This window comes from Hemibagrus wyckioides, linkage group LG19 (genome assembly GCF_019097595.1).
Source record: "Hemibagrus wyckioides isolate EC202008001 linkage group LG19, SWU_Hwy_1.0, whole genome shotgun sequence".
In the NCBI taxonomy this organism is placed as follows: domain Eukaryota; kingdom Metazoa; phylum Chordata; class Actinopteri; order Siluriformes; family Bagridae; genus Hemibagrus; species Hemibagrus wyckioides.
The window spans coordinates 14,949,011-14,971,326 of record NC_080728.1 but is presented as its reverse complement, the minus strand read 5'-3'; the positions used below and the strand labels follow the sequence as shown (position 1 = coordinate 14,971,326).

General features: G+C 36.8%; 2 protein-coding genes across 2 annotated transcripts in view; one reads left to right on the top strand and one right to left on the bottom strand.

The window, feature by feature from the left end:
- The window catches only part of stab2 (stabilin 2), a 38,843-nt gene extending 24,655 nt beyond the window's left edge, over positions 1-14,188 (top strand). Inside the window, exons 41-68 of the mRNA XM_058417538.1 lie at positions 68-147; positions 240-365; positions 466-539; positions 2,130-2,201; positions 2,392-2,511; positions 2,849-2,893; positions 3,323-3,403; positions 4,738-4,884; positions 5,092-5,226; positions 5,801-5,860; positions 5,949-6,125; positions 6,285-6,374; positions 7,057-7,203; positions 7,950-8,012; positions 9,223-9,346; positions 9,423-9,572; positions 9,961-10,065; positions 10,183-10,290; positions 10,419-10,612; positions 10,869-11,010; positions 11,204-11,337; positions 11,427-11,592; positions 12,436-12,542; positions 12,717-12,836; positions 12,931-13,080; positions 13,162-13,410; positions 13,698-13,805; positions 13,906-14,188. Of these exons, the coding sequence (XP_058273521.1) occupies positions 68-147; positions 240-365; positions 466-539; positions 2,130-2,201; positions 2,392-2,511; positions 2,849-2,893; positions 3,323-3,403; positions 4,738-4,884; positions 5,092-5,226; positions 5,801-5,860; positions 5,949-6,125; positions 6,285-6,374; positions 7,057-7,203; positions 7,950-8,012; positions 9,223-9,346; positions 9,423-9,572; positions 9,961-10,065; positions 10,183-10,290; positions 10,419-10,612; positions 10,869-11,010; positions 11,204-11,337; positions 11,427-11,592; positions 12,436-12,542; positions 12,717-12,836; positions 12,931-13,080; positions 13,162-13,410; positions 13,698-13,805; positions 13,906-13,965 (3,334 nt within the window). The 3' untranslated portion in view covers positions 13,966-14,188. The remainder of the gene's footprint in view (positions 1-67; positions 148-239; positions 366-465; positions 540-2,129; positions 2,202-2,391; positions 2,512-2,848; positions 2,894-3,322; positions 3,404-4,737; positions 4,885-5,091; positions 5,227-5,800; positions 5,861-5,948; positions 6,126-6,284; positions 6,375-7,056; positions 7,204-7,949; positions 8,013-9,222; positions 9,347-9,422; positions 9,573-9,960; positions 10,066-10,182; positions 10,291-10,418; positions 10,613-10,868; positions 11,011-11,203; positions 11,338-11,426; positions 11,593-12,435; positions 12,543-12,716; positions 12,837-12,930; positions 13,081-13,161; positions 13,411-13,697; positions 13,806-13,905) is intronic.
- Positions 14,189-14,293: 105 nt separating this feature from the next.
- Positions 14,294-21,593, bottom strand: LOC131370293 (histidine ammonia-lyase-like). The gene is made up of 19 exons (XM_058417539.1): positions 21,393-21,593; positions 21,205-21,235; positions 21,054-21,146; positions 20,887-20,959; positions 20,492-20,558; positions 20,344-20,381; positions 20,017-20,142; positions 19,730-19,869; positions 19,578-19,625; positions 19,333-19,480; positions 18,633-18,728; positions 18,175-18,230; positions 16,707-16,787; positions 16,448-16,513; positions 15,865-16,030; positions 15,649-15,783; positions 15,449-15,557; positions 15,245-15,314; positions 14,294-15,158 (listed from the first exon to the last, which is right to left on the bottom strand). Exons 2-19 carry the CDS (start codon positions 21,226-21,228, stop codon positions 15,096-15,098), a joined length of 1,599 nt encoding a protein of 532 aa, XP_058273522.1. The 5' UTR covers positions 21,229-21,235; positions 21,393-21,593; the 3' UTR covers positions 14,294-15,095.
- Between the last annotated feature and the right edge of the window lie 723 nt (positions 21,594-22,316).

Genomic DNA, 22,316 nt, shown 5'->3' with positions numbered 1-22,316 from the left:
GTTTGCTTTGTTCTGCTTCTACTACAACAACATTTTGTGTGTGTGTGCGTGTGTGTGTGTTTTCCAGTTGCCTAATTAAAATACCAGACAATTCATATTACTGTAGCTGTGCAGCTGGTTATGAGGGGAACGGTACACACTGCACAGGTACATGCTGCGGTAAATTTCTCAAAGCTCTCCCGTACATTTCACATTTCAGGGCACATTTTTAACACTGACCTTTGTTTATATGTCCCAAGTGGTGGACGCTTGTGCAAAGAATAATGGAGGCTGCTCTCCCAATGCCGTGTGTAAGAGGACTCTGCCAGGACGCAGGCAATGTGTGTGTAATCCCGGCTATACAGGGGACGGACAAGTGTGTGTGTGTAAGTCTGCCGTCTTCTGTTTAGTGTATGTTTAATGTTTAGTGTATGTTATGTGTGGAAAAATGCTTTCCGAAATTTCTGATTATGTGAATTTCTCTAGCAATCGATCCATGTCTGGATAGCACTGCAGGCTGTGGTAATAATTCAAAATGCATACACACAGGACCCAACAAGGTAAACAAACATAAATAAATAAATCAAGATGCAATAAAAAAAAATACCCATAGGTTTTTACAGTTCAGTGTGAAAGTTTCCATGTCTTGAGGTGTCTCGACAAAAAAGGGAAAAAATGTACTTCTGTTTTCAAATTCAAAGAAACATTAGAATAAAAAAAATACACCAATCAGGTATAACATTATGACCACCTGCCTAATATAGTGTTGGTCCCCTTTTGCTGCCAAGACAGCCCTGACCTGTTGAGGCATGGACTCCACTGAAGGTGTGCTGTGGTATCTGGCACCAAGATGTTAGCAGCAGATTCGTTTAAAGGATACATTTGATAGGTACTGACCACTACAGAACGGGAACACCCCAAATGAGCTGCAGTTTGTTGGCGCTTTTGGTGGTGCACAGGGGTCAGCATGTGCTCCTTGACAGGTCTGTGGCTATGCAGCCCCATACACAACAAACTGTGATGCACTGTGTATTCTGACACCTTTCTACCTTTCTATCAGAACCAGCATTAACTTCTTCAGCAATTTGAGCAACAGTAGCTCGTCTGTTGGATCGGATCACACGGGTCAGCCTTCACTCCCCACATGCATCAATGAGCCTGGGCCACCCATGACCCTGTCGCCGGTTCACCACTGTTCCTTCCTTGGACCACTTTTGATAGATACTGACCACTGCAGACCGGGAACACCCCACAAGAGCTGCAGTTTTGGAGATGCTCTGATCCAGTGGTCTAGCCATCATAATTTGGCCCTTGTCAAACTCGCTTAAATCCTTACACTTGTCCATTTTTCCTGCTTCTAACACATCAACTTTGAGGACAAAATGTTCACTTGCTGCCTAATATATCCCACCCACTAACAGGTGCCATGATGAGGAGATCATCAGTCTTATTCACGTCACCTGTCAGTAGTCATAATGTTATGCCTGATTAGTGTTTATATATAATTCTAAAATTAAGGCAAAAACCAACAAACTGTTCTGAAAAGTTTTTTCTACTTTTTAAAACCTTATCAGTCCTTATTGTCCCAATCAGAAGGTCATTTGTTCACGTTATATATCTATATCTAATCACCATTAATATATATTTACTGTTGATTAATATATGAAATATCTTTTTAGTTTAAATGCCTTCATCTCTGTATTCATCTGTGTTCATGTGTGTGTAGGAGATCACATTAAATAAATCTCATAACATGCACTCACACGATAACATCCATACAATCCATACAAGCCACTAAGAGCAGTTTTTTGAACATAATTATTCATGTCACATTGTTTCTAATTATATACCATATAGTATCCAGTATATAGTACACTAATCACTATAATATTAAGAAATAATATTAGTAATACTGTATGTGTTTTACATTCCAAATAAATACATTATTAGATTTTTAATATATTTATCACTAATAATTTATTATTTATATCGTAGCAAGGGGGTATGCATGCAGTAAAAATCTTATTACCTTCAAATTTTAGGAGGCCCAATCACAGCTCTCACTGATTTATTAGAAAAGTTCGTTATTAAGTATTATAAGAGTTTGCATGGAGTATAAAGAAAACCATTGTATGTTTCTGTGCCTTCAGTCAGCATGTTTGTGCCTGCCAGGCTACTCTGGAGATGGAAAAACATGCTCTCCTATCAATTTGTGCAAAAAGGTAAAAACCTGCTTCATTCATGTCCTATCATCTTCATCTACTTTATAATACCTGGTATTAGCAACATGTTATCAAGCACTAATTATAATGTATTTATAAGGATAAACTTGTCCTTATATGTTGTGGCTGCAGTGTTTATTTGTGCATTATTTATATGTGACATCTGAGAGTGTTCACCTGATGCTTCCAGAAAAACGGAGGATGCTACCTATTTGCCAAATGTACCATGACAGGCCCGGGAGAGAGGAACTGCACGTGTGCGCAAGATCAGATCGGAGATGGGATAAACTGCAAAAGCAAACTCCCTCAGGTCAGCACAGTAGACCTCACAGCCTGTCCAATACATGTATAGACTATTTTATTATCGGCACCTAGATTTTACTTACAGTTAATGGCCGTTTTATCACTATAGGTATACAGTACTATAGGTACTACATTTAATATCATGTTGAAGTCACTGATAGAAAGGGAGGAAAAGGCTGACTAAAAATAGCAACAGACCAACCAAAAAAATCATGTTATATATCTATACTGGTCATGGATATTATACATATTGTAGGGGATGTATGAGCTTTACCTGATAAAGTTCCCATTGTGTTGTGTGTCATATATTTTGCTAATTAAAATCTGTCACATTTTGACTTCAGGAGATTCGAAAGAAAGGTCTGACTGAATTCTCCTACAGTTTGTCAGTAAGTCTGTGTCTATTTACAATACTTTCAACATCAAATACAAAGAAATGTTGTAAAGATAACTTCATGAATAGTGAAACAACAGGTTTAAAAGGATATTAGCTTCTGAGGTTTGTTAAATATTGGAGAGTTGCTCTCAGGCAAAACCCAGAAGCCTTCGTTACGGCTGTTGTCGGCAAAATCTGTTATTAAATATTTTGCTTTCGTTTCTGACAAAGCTGTGACATTAGATCTGTAAATTTATTTATTTTTATTTATTTTTTTTGTGGGGGGGTAATATTTGGACTTTTTTTGTACAGAAGTCATAAAATCTATTTAAAATCTATTTACAGCTGTAATATACATTTATGGTTTATATTTATATTTATAGGTTTATTAAGTTATAATATGTTATTTTAAGTCATTATTATCTGTTATGTTATTTCCTAGAAAGCTGAAATCTTTTATCTTCAGAGCCGAGGTCCATTTACCGTGTTTGCTCCTAATAATAATGCATTTCACAAACTGGGGGTAAGTGCTTGATTAAGCTTTTTCATCTTGATGAATTAAATACTAAATCGAAATGATGAGAAAACAAGTAATCATAAAGTCATAATTATGATGTCATCATTTCGAACTATTGAGTCATAATTAGAAGATAAACTCATCATTTAAGATATTGCGGTATGGATCCAACATGCTGTTTCTGACTGGCCAAATTGGTCAACCGGCAGCTCTGACAGTTCCAGTTGCAAGGCACATCACAGTTTTTTTTTTAATGGACTATTTCATTTCTATAGTTTAAAAAAACACTTATATGTGTTATTATAGGACTCATATAGAGGATTCTCCAATATATACAGTTTAGATACACTGTCCCAATTCACAATATTTACAATATGCACGTTAACATAATACCATGTGTAATATCAAATTATATAAATATTATTATTATTATTATTATTATTATTAATAATAATAATAATAATAATAATAATGAATGATAAATGAAATCTTCTATATATCTATATAATCTTCTAAATAGAATATATATATATATATATATATATATATATATATATATATATATATATATATATATATATATATATATATACATAGAAAATTTCATTTATTATATATTATTATTATTATTGTTATTATTATTATTATTATTATTATTATTTATATTATATTATTATTATTATATTATTATATTTTTCTTGTAATCTAAAGCAGTCTCTAGCAAAATAATTTCCTTAGGGATTCAAGTTTTGTTTTTAGTTTTTATCTTATCTTATCTTATCTTATCTTATCTTATCTTATCTTATCTTATCTTATCTTATCTTATCTTATCTTATCTTCTAAAGATGTTTTTTATCAAAGAAAAAAGTCTGATCATTGAACTGGAGAATGTAATGTAATCCAATTGTAATTGACATGCAGGGCTCCTCATTTCAATCCTTACTAACTGGTTTGATGCCTTTAAACTTGAGCAGTAATGCAATATTAAAACAAGTATTTTATAACACTGTTACAACTTCAGATTTCTCAAAGCATCAGGACTTGTGCTGTTAGTAAAGCCAACAAAAAGTGTGCAACAAAAACAGCAATTTTGAATTGTCACTCATTCTTGTCTCAGTCACATGACATAAAACATTTAATGCAACATTGCACATTTTCACAAGCTTTTCACAAATCCTAAACCATTACTCTTCTATATCCAAAAACAAAAATATTCTCTTCTATCCGATATTAAAATATTCCCGAACCCCCTCACCCAATGGGGATGAACCCCACCATGATGCTCGATGTGATTTTTTTCATCAGTCTCTGATATGTTTTCTCCTTCTGTCCTTTTCTAGAATCAACAGATGGTAAACAAAGAGAAAAATATTGCGATCCTGCTGTACCACATAGTGCCATGCCGCAGCCTGCTTCCTGAAGAACTGCAGCAGCCTCGCAAACTCACCACACTCACTGGAGAAATCCTCACTCTTTCATATTCAGAGGTAACCAGTCTGTCTGTCTATCTATCTATCTATCTATCTATCTATCTATCTATCTATCTATCTATCTATCTATCTATCTATCTATCTATCTATCTATCTATCTATCTATCTATCTATCTATCTATCTATCTATCTATCTATGTCTGTCTGTCTCTCTGTCAGTCTATCTATCTATCTAAGATCTGAGCTGTAATCTTCTGTCCTCAGGGTACAATACAAATCAATAACAATGCCACGGTGGTGTACAGTGATAAAGAAAGTAGCAACGGGATTTTCCACATAATCGACACCGTTTTGATTCCGCCTAGTTATCAGCAGATCAAAGATTCGGGCAAAAAAGATGTAAGTGTTCACATTTTACTGTGTAAGTGTTTCTTACAGTCGAGTGTTTTGTATATCGTTAGTTCCATTAACATGAATTCATTTAAAAAAACAAGGAATTGCAGAAGACAATTTAACGAAGCACCTCTTTCTCTGTTAAAAGAGGATTTTATTTGATTGCATAATTTCATGATCAATAAATACTTTTATTTGCTGAAATTGATTTGTTCTGCTTGATTCATTTGAGTTATTTTAACTTCCTAAAGCTGAAAATCATATATACATTAAGTAGAGGTTCATATAGTGGCTAAATTCAGGCAAATACATATGAGGGAAATAAAGGATAAGTGGTGGTTTTTTTTGCGTCCACAAAGTTGAAGTTTGTTTTTCATTAATCAGATGCAAATTTATACCTAAAAATTTCCATGCTGTGTACTTAAATCTGTGCCTGTTTCTGGTCAACTGGTCAAAAACAGAGGTCGTTTTTACTTAAAGCATTAAATATAGTACTTTTTCCAGTACACCTAACAGCACTAAAATATTTATATATTTATAACTTTACATAAGGTTCGTATCATCTTCCCTTTCCTGACAGACTGCCCTCAAAGACATAGCTGATAAACATGGCTTCAAGACTTTCTACAAGCTGCTGGAAGTGTGTACAAAAATTTCTCCTTTTGCTGTTTATCTCATTATAGTTACATATACAGAAGTAGAATATAGTAAAATACCTTTTATTGTAGGATACAGAGGTACTAAAACAAATCCAGGATCCTCTGCACCAGCCGGTCACCCTGTTCCTGCCCACAGACTCCACCATGGCAGCTTTACCTCAAGCACAAAAGGACTTCCTGTATGGCCTGCATAACCGAGCACAACTGGTGGAGTATCTTGAGTACCATATCATCCAAGACAAAAAGGTGAGATGGTGTGATTTCTGTGCTGCCCAAATCTCAGATAATTCACTAAATAGATTCCAATTGCACAAAATATCTTAAAGTCCAGCTGTGCTCTACAAAAAGTATGTTTGGTAGAAAGAAAGTCTGTTTTCTCTGTTTTTTCATGTGTGTGTGGTTTAGTTGCACACTGCAGAGGTGATGCATTACGATTCCCTCAAGACTCTTCAAGGCTCTGATATTTCTGTGAGCTGCGTTGGAGAAGATGAAATAGTAAGTGACCCCAAGAAAACAAAACTGATTAATAACACAGAATTTACGAATCTATGGCGAATCCACATAAACAGACTAGAAACTGTGTGTAATTTTTGATATGGTAAAGTTTTCTGTGAGGAGGCGATCAGGGTGTAAAGCTGTAACTTGAAGTTTTCCAATACAGGAAGGTCTTTGTGGGTGCTGTACGTTGTTTTGAGCTTTAAGAGCTGGTGAGAAAAAATGATTAAGAGCTGTTATGACATACGTAATAGAAAGTATTTTAGTATTGCGAATTTGCTGTATTAAAAGAGGAATAAAACACATCAGGGTCATAAAGTTATTGGAAAATAATCAACATCAGGAATCACACCAATCCATTCTTGATTATTTTCCAGTAACAACATGTCCTGATGTGTTTTATTCCTCTTTTACTCCAACAATTTCCCAATACTAACAATTCTTTATTCGCTAAGAAAGAGACATGTTGTTGCTTTTTTTAGCTGCCTATGGTGAAGATAAACCTGTATTTCTTATTTAATTGATAGTTGAGCTGATTTGATCTGACTTTGTTTTTATTCAACAAATAATCATTTAGAACCAAATATAGTATTGTTTTGGAAAAATGCCAGAAGTTGTCATGATTTCGTAGTTCTTCATGTTTTGCCCTGGGTAATATGATTATATTCTCCCATTCCTCTAGGGTGCACTGTATGTCAACGATAAGAACTGTCGAATTGTGAAGAGGAATATGAATTTCAACGAGGGCCTTGTTTATGGTATCGACTGTTTCCTAACCCCACCCAGTCTGGGAGGACGCTGCGATAAGAAGGACATTGTAGATATTACTGTAAGAGTCTCATGGGAGTAAACTGTGGCTATGGAACTGATATTTGTGTGCACAAAAGTAATGAAATAAAATAAAACTAAATAAAAACAATACAGCAGATGTATTCAATCTGCGGGGAATTGCAGGGGTGAGTAGGAGGAGTAAGAATTTGCATATTACAATATCAGGATTAGTCTGGAATGGAAAAAATTTGGCAAAAGAGCAAGGTGTCTTTTTTAAAAAATATTTTAATAATGTTTTCAACTTTGATAACTTTGCGTTTATAAGTTACCCTAAAGCTCCTGGTTGAGCTTGGATTCCCTTATGAGTTTGATTCCTCTCAAGGTTTCTTCCTCATATCATCTGAAAGAGATTTTCCTTGCCGCTGTTGCCTCTGGCTTGTTCATTTGATAGATACATAATTTAAACTTTTTATTCTGAATTTTTATATTCTTAGAAAGCTGCTTTGCTCTGCACTAATAATATTGAATTGAATTATAGACATATAAAGTTAACCTCAGCTAGCTGCTTTTGTTAGGGATGCTACTGAGCAATTCAAAAGAAGACAAAGGAGAAGATTTTGACTAAGCTGAAATAGATATGAGACTTTTTTGTAGGCCAAACAGACGTTCATACACACACACACACACACACACACAGGGAAAGGTTTGAATCTATTTTACAGTGTACAATTTCTAGTCATGCCTTAACATTTGTGTTCATTTGTTCAGCAGTTTAATTTTCTCTCTATTTTTTTTTATTGCCAGATGCCCTGCACAGTTTGTAGTTCTACACGGGTACATGATTGCCCTGAGGTAGCCAAACCAAAGGTACCTTTTCATTCTGTTGGTCTAGTTCTCTTGTATAGTCACCATTATTTATTTACACTCTTTCTTTAATACGCATGAAAGTTTGTTCTGATTCCGATAATCACACTCTTCCTCTTTCTCTTACTGCATTTGAGTATTTAGATGAGCAACGCTTCGTTAATGCTTTTAGCGAACCCATTTCTATTGGCGTGTCCAAGATTTCAGAAATTCTTTTCAGATTCAGGACTCTGCTGTCCGTATCATGACCCAGACTCCCATCATGCATCAAATTACCCCTTCTCTTCAAAAACCCTATTACACACCATATTGATTTTAAGATTTAAGACTCCTCACTTTCAAAGCTCTTCATATCCTTACTCCACTACACCTCTCAGATCTTATACATTTCTACGCTACCTCATGTACTCTCCACTCTTCCTCATCAAGGCTCCTTATTACACCCCCTGCCCATTTAACCACCATGACCGCTATAGCATGTAGTCGTACCGCCCCTCGTCTCTGGAATTTTCTTCTGGAAAACACAGACTCTCTCACCACATTCAAAACATGACTCAAAACCTATTTATTTAGAAGTGCTTATTCCACATGATCTTAGGCTGCAATCCAATCTGACTGTTGTTTAGTGCTATTTTATTATTTATTACTTGCTTGAATTTGTATGGTGACCTTGAGTGACTAGAAAGGCGCCTATTAATAAAATGTATTATTATTATTATTATTATTATTATTATTATTATTATTATTCGATATATGAATATCTAAATTAGGGAAAAATAATAACGAGCGCAGATACCTTTTGTCTGGTGCACCGTACAGATTACAGAGGATGGAATCTTAGCTTCTTGACATCCTCAGATTGTGTGCAGAAAAACAGATGCTGTTTAAGAACTGCTGCTGTTATCATTAAGATTCATAATAATGTGCATCCCTGGACTCCTGAACGTCCTGTAAACACAGATACTGTTTATCTTTACTCTTCCATACTTGTATACTGTCTTGTTTTATAATCGTCACTATCCAGTTTCACAGGATGAGTTACTTTTAAGTCAAGTTTACTTATGTACTCTCTGACTTGCATCAATACAGAATGTAATCCACCTTTGTAGTTTTTGTCTACTGTAAAAACACAGAACAAATCAAACTGAAGTTAAATTGCGTTGCAAAATGAGGGTCTGAATTTTTTTATTGAAATAATCTGATTTCAATACAGGCTAGGAAGGTTTGTGACCTTCCAAGACACTTATTGTCTGTGAATACTGGATGCCAGTCTGTGTGCTCTATGGCCATATGGAAACCCATGTGCTGCCCAGGCTACTATGGCAAGGACTGTCTGGGTAAGCGAAGCTTGAAAAAACTATTATATTAGAACATTTGCAATTGTAATAAGTGATATTAAACACTTTTCTCCAGCCTGTCCTGGAGGGCCAGGATCTCCATGCAGTAACCATGGGCGTTGTGATGAGGATCTGTTAGGAAACGGCACATGCACATGTGATGCAGGGTTTCAGGGCGTGGCCTGTGAACTATGCGCTGACGGACACTTCGGACCTGACTGCAAAGGTGTGTGTTTTATCATTAAATCATTTTCAGCTTTCAGCATTTGTAAATGAATTATACAGTTAAATGCAAAAGTCTGAACACTAATGACAAAATGGAGTGGAGTTTTGCATGTTCTTCACATATCTGTGTCTTCTGGGTTTTTCCGTTTTCAGGTATATTTTGAAATGCAATGCTGTTTTCACTATTAAATTTTTTTATATATATGATTCTATATTGTGCATTATTCCCTCACAAAGCATGGGGCTGAAAACTTTGCACTTCATATGCAGAGATTACTATTATGCAGAGATTAGTATTAGAATACTTCTGATAGGGAAGGAAAGTAATCTATATATGCAATTTATATTTCATTTATTTCTTTTTTTACATGTTCTTTCTCTTCCCTTAGCCTGTAACTGCACAGAGCATGGAACATGTGATGAGGGTCCAGAAGGAACAGGCTCCTGTTTCTGTGACGAGGGCTGGGCTGGTACACAATGTGAACATAAATTAGGCATGTAACTGTAGTTCATGTTTGGCAGCTTGAGAAAACTTGTTTTCTTTATATATAGGATGTGAAGACTTTTTTATATTGATACTTATGTATCTGGCTTTATTTCTAATGCTGTAGCTGATGGTCCTATATGTATACCTGCATGCCACAAGAACGCAGTGTGTACCGAGAACAGCACCTGTCTGTGTAAACCCTTCTACGAGGGAGATGGAATCACCTGTAAAGGTAAAAAAAAAAAAAAAGAGCTTTGTTCTGGTTCTAAAGAAGCAACAAATATAGAAACAAAGAATAAAGCTATTTCTTTTAATCCAAACATTAATCCAAATATCCCACTTTTCTCTCATCATCTCCAGTAATGGATATGTGCAAGTTCTGGAATGGTGGCTGCTCCAAAAATGCCAAATGTTCCCAGAAAGGAGAGAAAGTGAACTGCACATGTCTGAACGGCTTTTCAGGAGACGGATATGTCTGTTCGCCGGCAGACCCGTGTGTCGAAGGAGACAATGGAGGCTGCAATGAGCATGCCCTCTGCACCATGACTGGACCCGTGAGCAGACTTTTCTCTTAGTTTCTCTACGGAATAGTTTATATGTAATAAGATTTATCTAGTAGAGGACAGAAATCACCAATCAGGGCTAAGACATGCTTGCTATTGATTAATAGTCAGTATAAGGTTAGATAGTTTGCCAGTGTATGCTTATGATTATTTGATATAATGCCTTCCAGCAAATGTGTTTAGATGCTAAGATCAAGTAATGAAGACTAGTACTATTTATCAGATTTATCTATTTTTCTAACTACAGGGAAAAAGAAAGTGTGAGTGTAAAACTAACTATGTTGGAGACGGGCTGACATGTGAACTGAAGGTGCTTCCAGTAAACCGCTGTATGATGGATAATGGCCAGTGTCATTTAGATGCACAGTGCACTGACCTGCATTACGAAGGTAGGTTGATTTTTACTATTTATCTGTATACCTTGACCAGTCTCTCAGCATAGTGACCAAACATTACGATGTTAATAATAAACAAAAAGTTGAATAGGTCACCACAGAGGAATATCAAAGAAATGAGGTTTAGCAAAACTAATTGTACTTAAACTCAAATGAATATTTCTAAAGGTTATTCTCGGGCTTTCAGATAAAACTGTCGGTGTCTTCCATTACCGTTCTCCCCTGGGGCCGTACAAGCTGAACTACACAGAGGCTCAAGAGGCGTGTAAGCAGGCAGGAGGCACCATTGCTACTTATACACAGCTTGCATATGCACAGCAGGTATGCATCAGTGCATGCAAACACATTTATGTTACAGCATAAGGTTTACTTTGCACTGAGGTGTGTGATCATGTTTGTATGTTCTGCAGGCTGGATATACCATGTGTTCAGCTGGGTGGCTTGCACAGAACCGGGTAGCTTATCCCATGAGCTACTCCAACCCTAACTGTGGATTTGGTCATGTGGGTATAGTGGACTATGGCACTCGGACGGATCTAAGTAAGACCTGGGACACATTCTGTTACCGGATAAAAGGTATGTTCCCTTAGCTTTAATAGACATAAAATAAATTTCTCATTAACATCAATACATAACATCTTTAAGACAATGTGTACATTGCATTTAGATTAGATTTATTTACTATTACTACATGACTCTACACTAAAGAATAGAACAAGGCCATGTTCATTGGGTTTCCAGTTAGGTTTTGTTATGGCTTTCCAGGATTATGAACTGGGAATGGGGGTTTCGGGGCTATCCTGCAGGAATGAGGGGTTATTATTTTAATTCAGTTCAATTTAATTTTATTTGTATAGCTCTTTTAACAATGAACATTGTCTCAAAGTAGGTTATATAGAACATTAGAAATATAGTACAAAAAGTTCAAGATTAATATTAGAATTAGATTTAAATCTCTAATGAGCAAGCCTGAGGTGACTATGGCATGGAAAAACTCTCTTAGATGGTAAGAGGAAGAAACCTTGAGAGAAACCAGACTCAGAAGGGACTAATACTGATTTGGGTGACACAGAGAGTGTGAACTACCGTAAACAATGGAGAGTGTGATTATGAATAATGTCTTTTCTAAAGTCATATATAGCAACTCATAAATTAGCTCAACATCTGAATTCAGTATACAGTAGATACAACACCAACTCCTCCATGCCGAAGACTTCAAATGCTCAATATTATTAGGCGGTATTAGGTTTTGAGCATGCATAAGATTTCCGGAATTCGTTCTGGTCTAAAGCCATAGACTTAAGGGTTTAAACTTTTGAGCTTTGGGCATTAGATTTTACTGAGATTGTGGATGAGACTTCTAGACAAATATATGCCCCCTTTTTACACCTAACTGCACATCTATTTGTATTGTTTTAGATGTAAAGTGTGAGTGTAAGATTGGCTACATTGGTGATGGTTACTCTTGCACTGGCAACATCCTGCAGGTTCTCACCACCAAGCCCAACTTTTCCAACTTTCTTTCAGTGAGTACAAGAGCTCTCCTGAAATATACTCTCAATAAAGGGTCTGCTGCTAGGAATAATATGCACAAATTTAGCATGTACAAAAACTCGGGCAGTTTCTTAAAAACAGTAAATAAACATGAAATCTATAATGAATTCTGTGGTGTGTATTTCATACATTTCTTTCCCCTCCAGCAAATCATGAATTATTCTAGAGCTGCATCAAAAGGGCAAGAGTTTATGAATCGCCTCAGCAATATAACTATACAGTCTACTCTATTTGTGCCTGATAACAACGGCCTCTACAAGAACCAGGTAATTAATCTGTCTCTGTAGCACAGACATTTGCTATCTGTATTATTCACAAATAACGCTTTCTCCTTCTCTCCCTATCTCTCTGCTGAATAAGACTCTATCCTACAGAGATTTGGAGCACCACCTGCTGGATGGGAGAGCTCTAGTGCTGCGGGACCTCCTCAATGTCAGTCATGTAAAATCACATCTGGGGCACAACCTGAATGTGAAACGGGTTCCTAGTCTCCAAAACCCTCAAACAGAGGTAAAAGTGGACTTCAGCTTCAAGTTAACATGTGCTCAGTGGGTATGAATTGATCATCACTAAAAACCTTCCTCTCTTCAGGCTTCTTCAGGATATGTCAATGACCGTTACATCATTGACTCTGACATTCTTGCATCCAATGGGATCATCCATGTGCTGCAGGGACCACTGAAAGCTCCACCACCTCCTCCCTCATCCCTTCCTCAGGCACATACCGCAGGAATGGGGATCGGTGTCATACTGCTAATAATTCTTATTGTCGCTGCAGGATTCGTGGCTTATCACTTCTACAACCGGCAAACCAAACCATTCCAGTTCCACTACTTTAGGGTATGTGTGTGTGTGTTATTTGCAAATGGATCATTATATATTATATATTATATTATTTTATGTTATTTTATTACTTGTTATGCTCTTTTACTTGAATGCCACCTTAAGGGCCTTGACGCTATGGGAAATCATTTTTCTGTTGATATTTTTCTCCTCCTATATTTTGTCTGTTGTCTAATCCACCACATGTAATCTATCATGCTGAAATAGAATTCAACTGAAATCAATTCATAGGTAATTTCCTGTTTTTGGTCTCTACGTTAACTTCCATACGCATTTCCTTTCAGGAAGATGAGAAGGAAGAAAACAGCTCACCTGAAATGACACCATATATCAGTAATCCCATGTATGAGACTACAGCTGCCCCTAGTGCCCCAGACCTCCCTGTAGAAAATGTAAGTAAAAAAATATTTCACTAATATCTGTTACTGCAGTTACATATACCATAACAGCAGCTATTGGGCAGTACTAATACTCGACTGTTTTAACTTTTAGAAGGATGACAAGCACCAGGTTATTGATGGAGGTTCATATGACCTGCTCCAGAATAGCTGAAAAGATGGCAGATGCTCTTTAAGGCTCAGGTCCTGTTCTGTCAACAAGCACTGGACAAATCAGACAATCAGAATCTGCAGCACATTTGGAGACTGCAGAAAGCAGCAATATAGTGGTGTGGGTTGACTGATGATCGTGTGTGTGTGTGTGTGTGTTGAAGTTGAGACCGTCTTTCAGTCTGTTTCTGTGTAGGAACAAATAAACTAATGAAATGTGTCAGTTATGATTCACAAACAGACCATTTTTACACAATAATTATTGAATAAAAATCACTGTACACATTTTGCTACCTTTCGCATTTTGCCAAGAAATGATGTCAGATCCCAGAAAGTGTCTCACGCATTTTAATTAATAATTACAATAGTAATATATTTCATTTGAGTTTTCTGAGAAATGAAATGAATATAAGCCAAAAAGATTTTAAATAGGGGTGTACAAGATAATTACAATACTTCTTCCATGAAAAATAAAAATCCTGCACAATTCCCAGATTTAATAATATACTCATTTAAAATTCACTAAGTTGGATGTTACCGAGACTTGTACTGCAGAGGTAAATTAAATATAGATTAATAGATTTTTTTATTTTTAAATAATATAATAAACTAGTACTAGTCATAATACAATATAATGATAGGACTGGGGTTTGAATACTGAAATACTGAAAACTTTTAAGGTATAATCCAAAGTGGATGTCTGTATGGACATGTATGGAAATGCTTAAGGAGATGCAGTGATTTTATTACATAATGAGTAATAAATACAGTCAGTTCTGCTATTAGTAGAAAATATGGTTATGTAAAATAAACAATTATTTTCATTTTTATTTTTTAATTTTATTTTTTTTAAATTACTTTTCCTACTTAACAATACTACTAAAATTACTAACAGATTTAAAATTTATTAAAACACAAAATACATTTAAAAATGTAGTCCCATTTGCTCCGCTTTATGAAAGGTGGCAATAGTTCACAGGGGTTTACAACATCCCTATAGGGCTAGAAACTAATAATCTAAAGAAAATCCAGTTAAAAATGATTTTAATTATAAAGACTCAACAAATTTGTTGTATAGTTCCAAGCTATATTTTACTCTCTTTTATAACAGAATTCAGATGAGAGATCAGAAGATTAGAGACGATGGTGGTCACTCCTCTTATACTGCTCCATATATGGTAGCACTGCCTCCCACACCTGAACACACATCATCATCATCATCATCATCATCATCATCATCATCATCATCAACCGAGTCACTGTATAAAATAGAGATGACGTACCTTCTCCCCTAGGAGGAGTTTGTGAGCAGCTTCAATATCAGAGCTCATAACACGATCTTTGTCCCAGGGCCTGATGCACAAAAATGCTCAATTTTCTTACATCCACAGTGCAAGCAAAAAACGACAAGGTTTTCTACTCCTGATTCTGGAGTATACAAGTCTATAACTTTAGTCTGGAGTGAATCTGAGTCTTGTCTTGATCACCTGACTGCAGAGCGTAGCAGTTCGTAGACCTTCTCCAGAGGTGCTGTGGTCTTTAAAGGCCGGTGGAACTCCAGAGCCTGGCAGGCAGCGAGTAACTCTATGGCAAGGACTGCAGACAGAAATAGAAAATAAATGAAAGAGAGGTTTATCCTTAAACTCTCCTTTCCAATCATTTTTGGTTGTCAGTGCTGAGGCTATACCTTGCTCCACATGCTCGACCACCTTCAGGGCCTTTCTGGCTGCCCAGCCCCCCATAGACACATGGTCCTCTGTAGCTGCACTGGTGGACAGAGAGTCCACAGAGGCCGGGTGGCACAGCACCTTATTCTCAGACACTACAATAGTTTAATAAATATTACAGTGGTTTATACTGTAAGTCATTTAAATTTGAGAACAAGTATGGAGTGTGTTATCACCCAGGGCAGCAGCAGTGCAGTGGACCACCATGAAGCCTGTGTTTAATCCTCCTTCTTTCACCAGGAAGGCAGGGAGATTACTGAGTGAGGGATTACACAGCCTCTCGATGCGCCGCTCACTAATACTCCCCAACTCGTGCACTCCTATAGCCAGGAAGTCCAGAGCCTTAGAAAGGAAGTGGGTAAAGTTGAAAGTGGGTTAAAAGAAATCACATCTATCACATCAAATAACTGCACTGAAAAAATAAATAAATAAAAGATCTTGCATTTCCATTATGGAATCTCTTATTTGTTATAATGCAGGCTCAGGGAAAAGAATGAATAATTAATCTGTTATTACTGTGTCATAAATGTGTCATAGTATGCCAATGACTCTAATAAATAGCCAAATCAAATTTATTATATTTGAGTGTCAAAGAAAATTTAATGAATGTTGTAATGACTCTTATTCCATTTTCAAGTATTCTTAAGAATGTGTAGAATTAGTAAAGAATTTCTATTATGTTACACCACAAAACTGGTGTTTAAACCAGTGAGATGATGGTACAAAGAAGTGAATTAATCACACAGAAAATGACTGAACCTTAGCAGGATATTCTCCGTGGAAGTTTCCCGCTGATATGGTGATTCCTCGCTCTGGGAAAACCAGCTGATCGTCAAGAGGTTAAGTACTAATGTGGTATTGTTGGATTTAAAATACACCCAACATCTAATTTCTAGAAAGTGCTTACAGACTGATCCAAAGCGTCGCACTATGTGTCCATCTCTGCAAATAAACAAGACTAATGTGTAGCTTTGTTTAGTTAGGAGTACTTAAGATATAAAATGGTCAAAGAGGATACAGGATTGTCGGTGGCACTGTTTAGCTCAGTGTTAAGAATATTCTTCACGAAAGCAATCGTGTCATTAGCTACTCCATGCACCTACAGGATGATGTGAAAGTCAGCATGTCAGTTAGAATGAAAATATATGAAATACACTGCCTGGTCAATACACTCTAATAATTGACTGGACCATACACATTAATGTTTCTTTGGGGGATGTGGCAGCTTAGTGGTTAAGGTATTGGCCTAATGATGGGAAGGTTGTGAGTTTGAATCCCAGGGCCCCTGAGCAAGGCCCTTGACCCTCAGTTGTATAAAAATGTGATAAAATGTAAGTTGTGCTGGATAAGGGTGTGGGGTAAATGTAAATGGACCACTTTCAGCTTTGATTGTGGCATTGTTTCAATACGTTTATGCAATCTCACAACATTTATTCCCATCCTGAGCTGCATCAGGTTCTCGCCAAGATCTTGTATTGCTGATAGGAGCATCGGACCACTGCGTAAAGTCTTCTCCAGAACGTCCTATAGATTCTCCATGGAGCTAAGGCCTGGACTCTGTGGTAGCCAGTTCATGTATTAAATTGATGTCTCATGCTCCCTGAAATACTTTTTCACTATTTGAACCTGCCATTTTCATCTTGAAATGTGCTCGTGCAATCAGAGAAGAAAATATTCCATTGCTAGAAAATCTTGGTCATTTGGTATGTTTAAATAGTCAGGTGACCTCAGTTTTTGGGTACATATCATTGCTGAATCTAAACCTGATTAACTGAAGCAACCCCAGATCATAAAACTGCCCCTACAGGCTAGTATGGTAGACACTAGGCATGACTTCATCCTCCTCTCTTCTTACCCTTATGCGTTCCATCGCTCTGGAACAGGGTAAATCTGGACTCATCAGACCACATGACCTTTGTCCTTTGCTCCAAAGTCCAATCTTCATGCTCCCAAGCAAATTGAAGCCATTGTTTCCAATTAGCCTTACTAATAAGTGCTTTTCTTAAGGCTATAAAGCTGTTTAGTGCCAATCCCTTGAGTTTTCTTTGCACTGTGTGTGTGTGTGTGTGTGTTTGTGTGTGTGTGTAAATGATCCTACTTCCACTAATAGACATAGCTGTGAGCTCTACTGTTGTTTTTTTACAATTTGATTTCAAACGTTTAAGTGATCTCTGAACACAACCATTCAAGATTATTTCCCAAACACATTTCTTAGTTCTCCATGAACCTTCCAGGTTTTACTACTGGGTTGGACAAATCTTAACTCAATTTTAGTAATTTCATCAATCTCTATAGTTGTTTTCTGTGCTTGATGCAGACCAGTAATTTCGCCCTTCTGAGTTACTTCTTTTCCATGATTAAGAAATGAGAAGCTAAATCAGTTAGGCTTAAATAACATGTTTCCAGCTGAAACATATTAATCACTGCAGTAATTTTCCAAGAAAATATCTAGAGATAGCTTTAATTGTAAATATCTGCATGCATACCTGCGGGCAGCATCGAAGTGTATAGGCATCCTGAACACCTTGATAAGACTTCTCGTCTTAAGATGTAAGAAAAGAGGATATTTTGGTGAGGGACGAAAATGAGAGTCGAGAGCAGGAAATACAGTATGGGACCAAATAATGAACATTAAATATTGAACTGCAAGTCTCTTATCCTTTTTTCTGATAAAAAAGTGTTTAGTTATGTGTATGTTTAGTTGTCCTTTATATATTTAGTGTATTAATATGCATGATCAGCAGCTATACATTTACAAAGGAAATATGAATCTGGGTTCTCTTCACTCCACTGCAGACAAAGCTTCAGGGTTTCTCATGTTCACTATTAATGCACACCTGATCCTGCTTATAAGGGGGTTGATTATTTAACTGATCAGGATCAGAGATGGAAAATATTACATGTTACAGTAAAACACCACAGGCTTGTGTCTCAGTGGTTGTACCTGCGATTTCTGAAGGAAAGAAGTCCGAATGAAGCAAGGAGCGAAATCTCTGGGCAACTAAAATCTGACCCGGGTGAGGCCGCACCGCATGGACATCTGAAAAAATGCACAGTTAATGAAATAAAACATCTTTACACTTGTATTACTTTGGCTGAAAATGCTACTCCTACATCTCTCTCTAATATTAACCTTAGTTACTGAAGCTAATCATTTTGCCCTTCATAATAGGGTGATTATTTTGTCATGACCAACCAAATGGCCTAGTAATGTCTAAGCTCCTGTAAAGTATTGTTACTTTTTACAAAATAAAAAATAAAAACACATTTCAGAAGCAGACTCTTACCGTACGTGCAACGTGTTTTGCATACAAATTATTGAGATTGAGGCAATAAAAGTATTACGGTAGATGTGTTCGGGTTTGAGCGAGATTTCTTCAACACTATCTATCTATCTATCTATCTATCTATCTATCTATCTATCTATCTATCTATCTATCTATCTATCTATCTATCTATCTATCTAAAATTACAATAAACAAGTGTAAAATAATCAATTAGAGACATGTATGTGAATTATTCGAGATATGTATGTTTGATCAATTGACCTTTTTCAAGTGTTATGTGTCAAAAATATAGAAAATAAATAATACTGAAGTAATGACTATTATCACAGGAAAGGATTAGAATTTATTCACTCTCACCAATATCGAAAGCTTTATTGGTTCCCTTCAGGGTCTCTAAAGTGAGAGCAGCGATGACATCAGCCTGCCGACTGATCGCTTCTGCTCTCTCTACTGCCTCAGCACCCAGTGATGAGATCATCTGCGTCCCGTTAATCAGAGAAAGTCCCTGAAATGTAGTTACACGCTGTCACTTTCACATCTCAACTAAACAAAATGAGAATAAATTATTTCCTAACAGTGAAAGATATCAAAGACATGAATACCTCTTTGGGTTTCAGGGATATTGGGGTCAGACCGTGTCCGTCTAGTACCTTTTGAGAAGAAAAGAAAAATTGTGATTGAAAATTAAAAGTGCTGTTTCTGGTTATGAGATTTGTCTGTATGAGGAAGTGCATTGTGGGAAAGAGAGTCTCACAGTCATGGCATCAGTCCAGCCGGTCTGTGGTGACCACATGCGTCCCTCTCCCATCAGCCCCAGAGCCAGGTGAGCGAGAGGGGCCAGGTCTCCACTCGCCCCTACGGTTCCTTGCTCAGGAACCCAGGAGAGACAGGAGGCTACACAAATACACACACACACACACTCTTTATTAAGTGTCAAATGAGAACAGCCATCTAATTATTAATGTAACCACTAGAGTTCCAGTGATGACACAGACAGATGTCAGTAAGTATGAAATGAAATTTAAATGATAAAATATCTACCATTAAAGGCTGCCACCATTTTCTGAAGTGTCTCCAAGGAAATGCCACTATGGCCTTTAGCTAAGGCATTAATCCTGAGAGCAAGAAGCATCCGGGTTCTTTCAGGACTCAGTGGGGGTCCAACCCCTGCCAAAACACACACACACACACACACACACACAAACGAAATACAGTTTTGATTTTTGATTTAAACATTCTAATTTCACTATTAAAAATATATATATATAATTATGTGTTCTCTGGCTAACTTTAAGGGGTCGGCACCCCAGCACCCCCTACTGACCGGCCGCCACTGATTACAGCACTTTTACATTTCAAAGCATTTACCAGCACTTGTGGAGCGGACAAGATTTTCCTGCAGCTCCCTGAAAACACACACACACACATACACACACAGTAAACTATTTGCAGACTTGGATTTTCAGACCTGGAATCTGTAAATCTACAGTATATCATAAGTTAATATCCAACTTACTTGAGTTGATCTTTCCCCACGACAGTCTGTGCAAATTTTCCAAAGCCTGTATTAACTCCATAAACAACTGTAGAAATAAAGACATACAACAATAAAAGCAATTAAAGGAAGAGAAAGATACACGTTTGGCTTGAATTACACTGTTATTTACCATAGTAGTAAATAATTCAAATAAGTGCTGTTACTGCAATCACCAAAATTTTAACAACCTCAACACCCAGGTTCGACAATGTTTTTATGCACGTTAGTAATATTAGTGCTAATAGGTAACCGAATTATTACATTAAAGGATTCAAGAAATGACTTAATCAAGAAATTCTGTTAGATTCTGCTTTTTCATCGATTTCCAGAAACATTTAACATAAAGTTTAGAATAAATCACTTCATTTAAATACCTTGTTTTTCTGATAGTATCTTCTCAATAACATTTTTAGCCCTGATCACGCGCTCCTCCGCCTCAGCACTCAGCTAACAGTCAGAAACAGATCCACAGGTTCATACACACCCAAGAACTAGAGTATAAATGAATTAATGCAGTTGTCCGGTGCAGTAACTTTTGTACCTTAATCTTATAAAGGCCTTTTCCCAAACTGACCAAATCAGCCGTTGTGAGGTGATTCCCATCTAATGAGAAATACTGCAAGAAACAATCATACTAATGCTAAAATTTCAATCTGACAGTAGGTCTGTGTCCATCTTTAAGGATCTCTTACCTCCTCTTGCTTCTTTGACTGCATTTTTCCACTGTGTTAGTTAAGAATAAAAGTGTGCATTGAATTAGAATTAACAAAAAAAAGTGGATATATATATATAGAGAGAGAGAGAGAAAAGAAAGGGGTAGATATTATTCATCACAAAAGTGATGAAAAATACTGAACATATAAAAGCTTCTTATACTTACATATCTCAATTAAGTTGTTATGCAGTGAACTGGAACTGGAAAGATTGAAACAGAGCCTCTTCTCTATTTCACTGCCTATCCATTGTGAGGGGGAAAAATTCAGCTAAACATGAAGAATTCTCAGTTCATCTTGGGTGAAGGCAAATTAACAGCTGGGGGAAGGAATAAAGGATGAAAACCCCAAAGACTAGTAGTATGAAAAATAACCAGAGTTTAAATAACACCTAGTGACATATTAAAAAAAATATTAAAAATTATATATTACATATTAAAAATTTGATCCAACTTAAGTAGGTAATATTAACTTCATGTCAGGTAACAAATTTGATTATTTTGCGTTGTTCAAGGAAAATGTTCACTCTGCTTGCTAATGAGTAACTTTATGGCCACTGACAGGTGAAGTGAATGCCAATGATTATCTCCTCATCATGGCATGTCTGGATCAGAGCATCTCCAAAACTGCAGCTCTTGTGGGGTGTTCCCGGTCTGCAGTGGTCAGTATCTATCAAAAGTGGTCCAAGGAAGGAACAGTGGTGAACCGGCGGCAGGGTCATGGGCGGCCAAGGTTCATTAATGCACGTGGGGAGCGAAGGCTGGACCGTGTGATCCGATCCAACAGACGAGCTACTGTTGCTCAAACTGCTGAAGAAGTTATTGATATAAAGGTGTCAGTATACATAGTGCATCTCATTTTCTTGCATATGGGGCTGTATAGCCACAGATCAGTCAGGGTGACCTTGCTGACTCCTAAAGCCAAAAGCGCCAACAACAGGCATGTGAGCATCAGAACTGGTCCATGGAGCATTGGAAGAATGTGGCCTGCTCTGATTAATCATGCATGCATGTGCATCACTTACCAGGGGCACCAGGATGCACTATGGGAAGAAGGCAAGCCAGCAGAGGCAGTATTATGCTTTGGGCAAT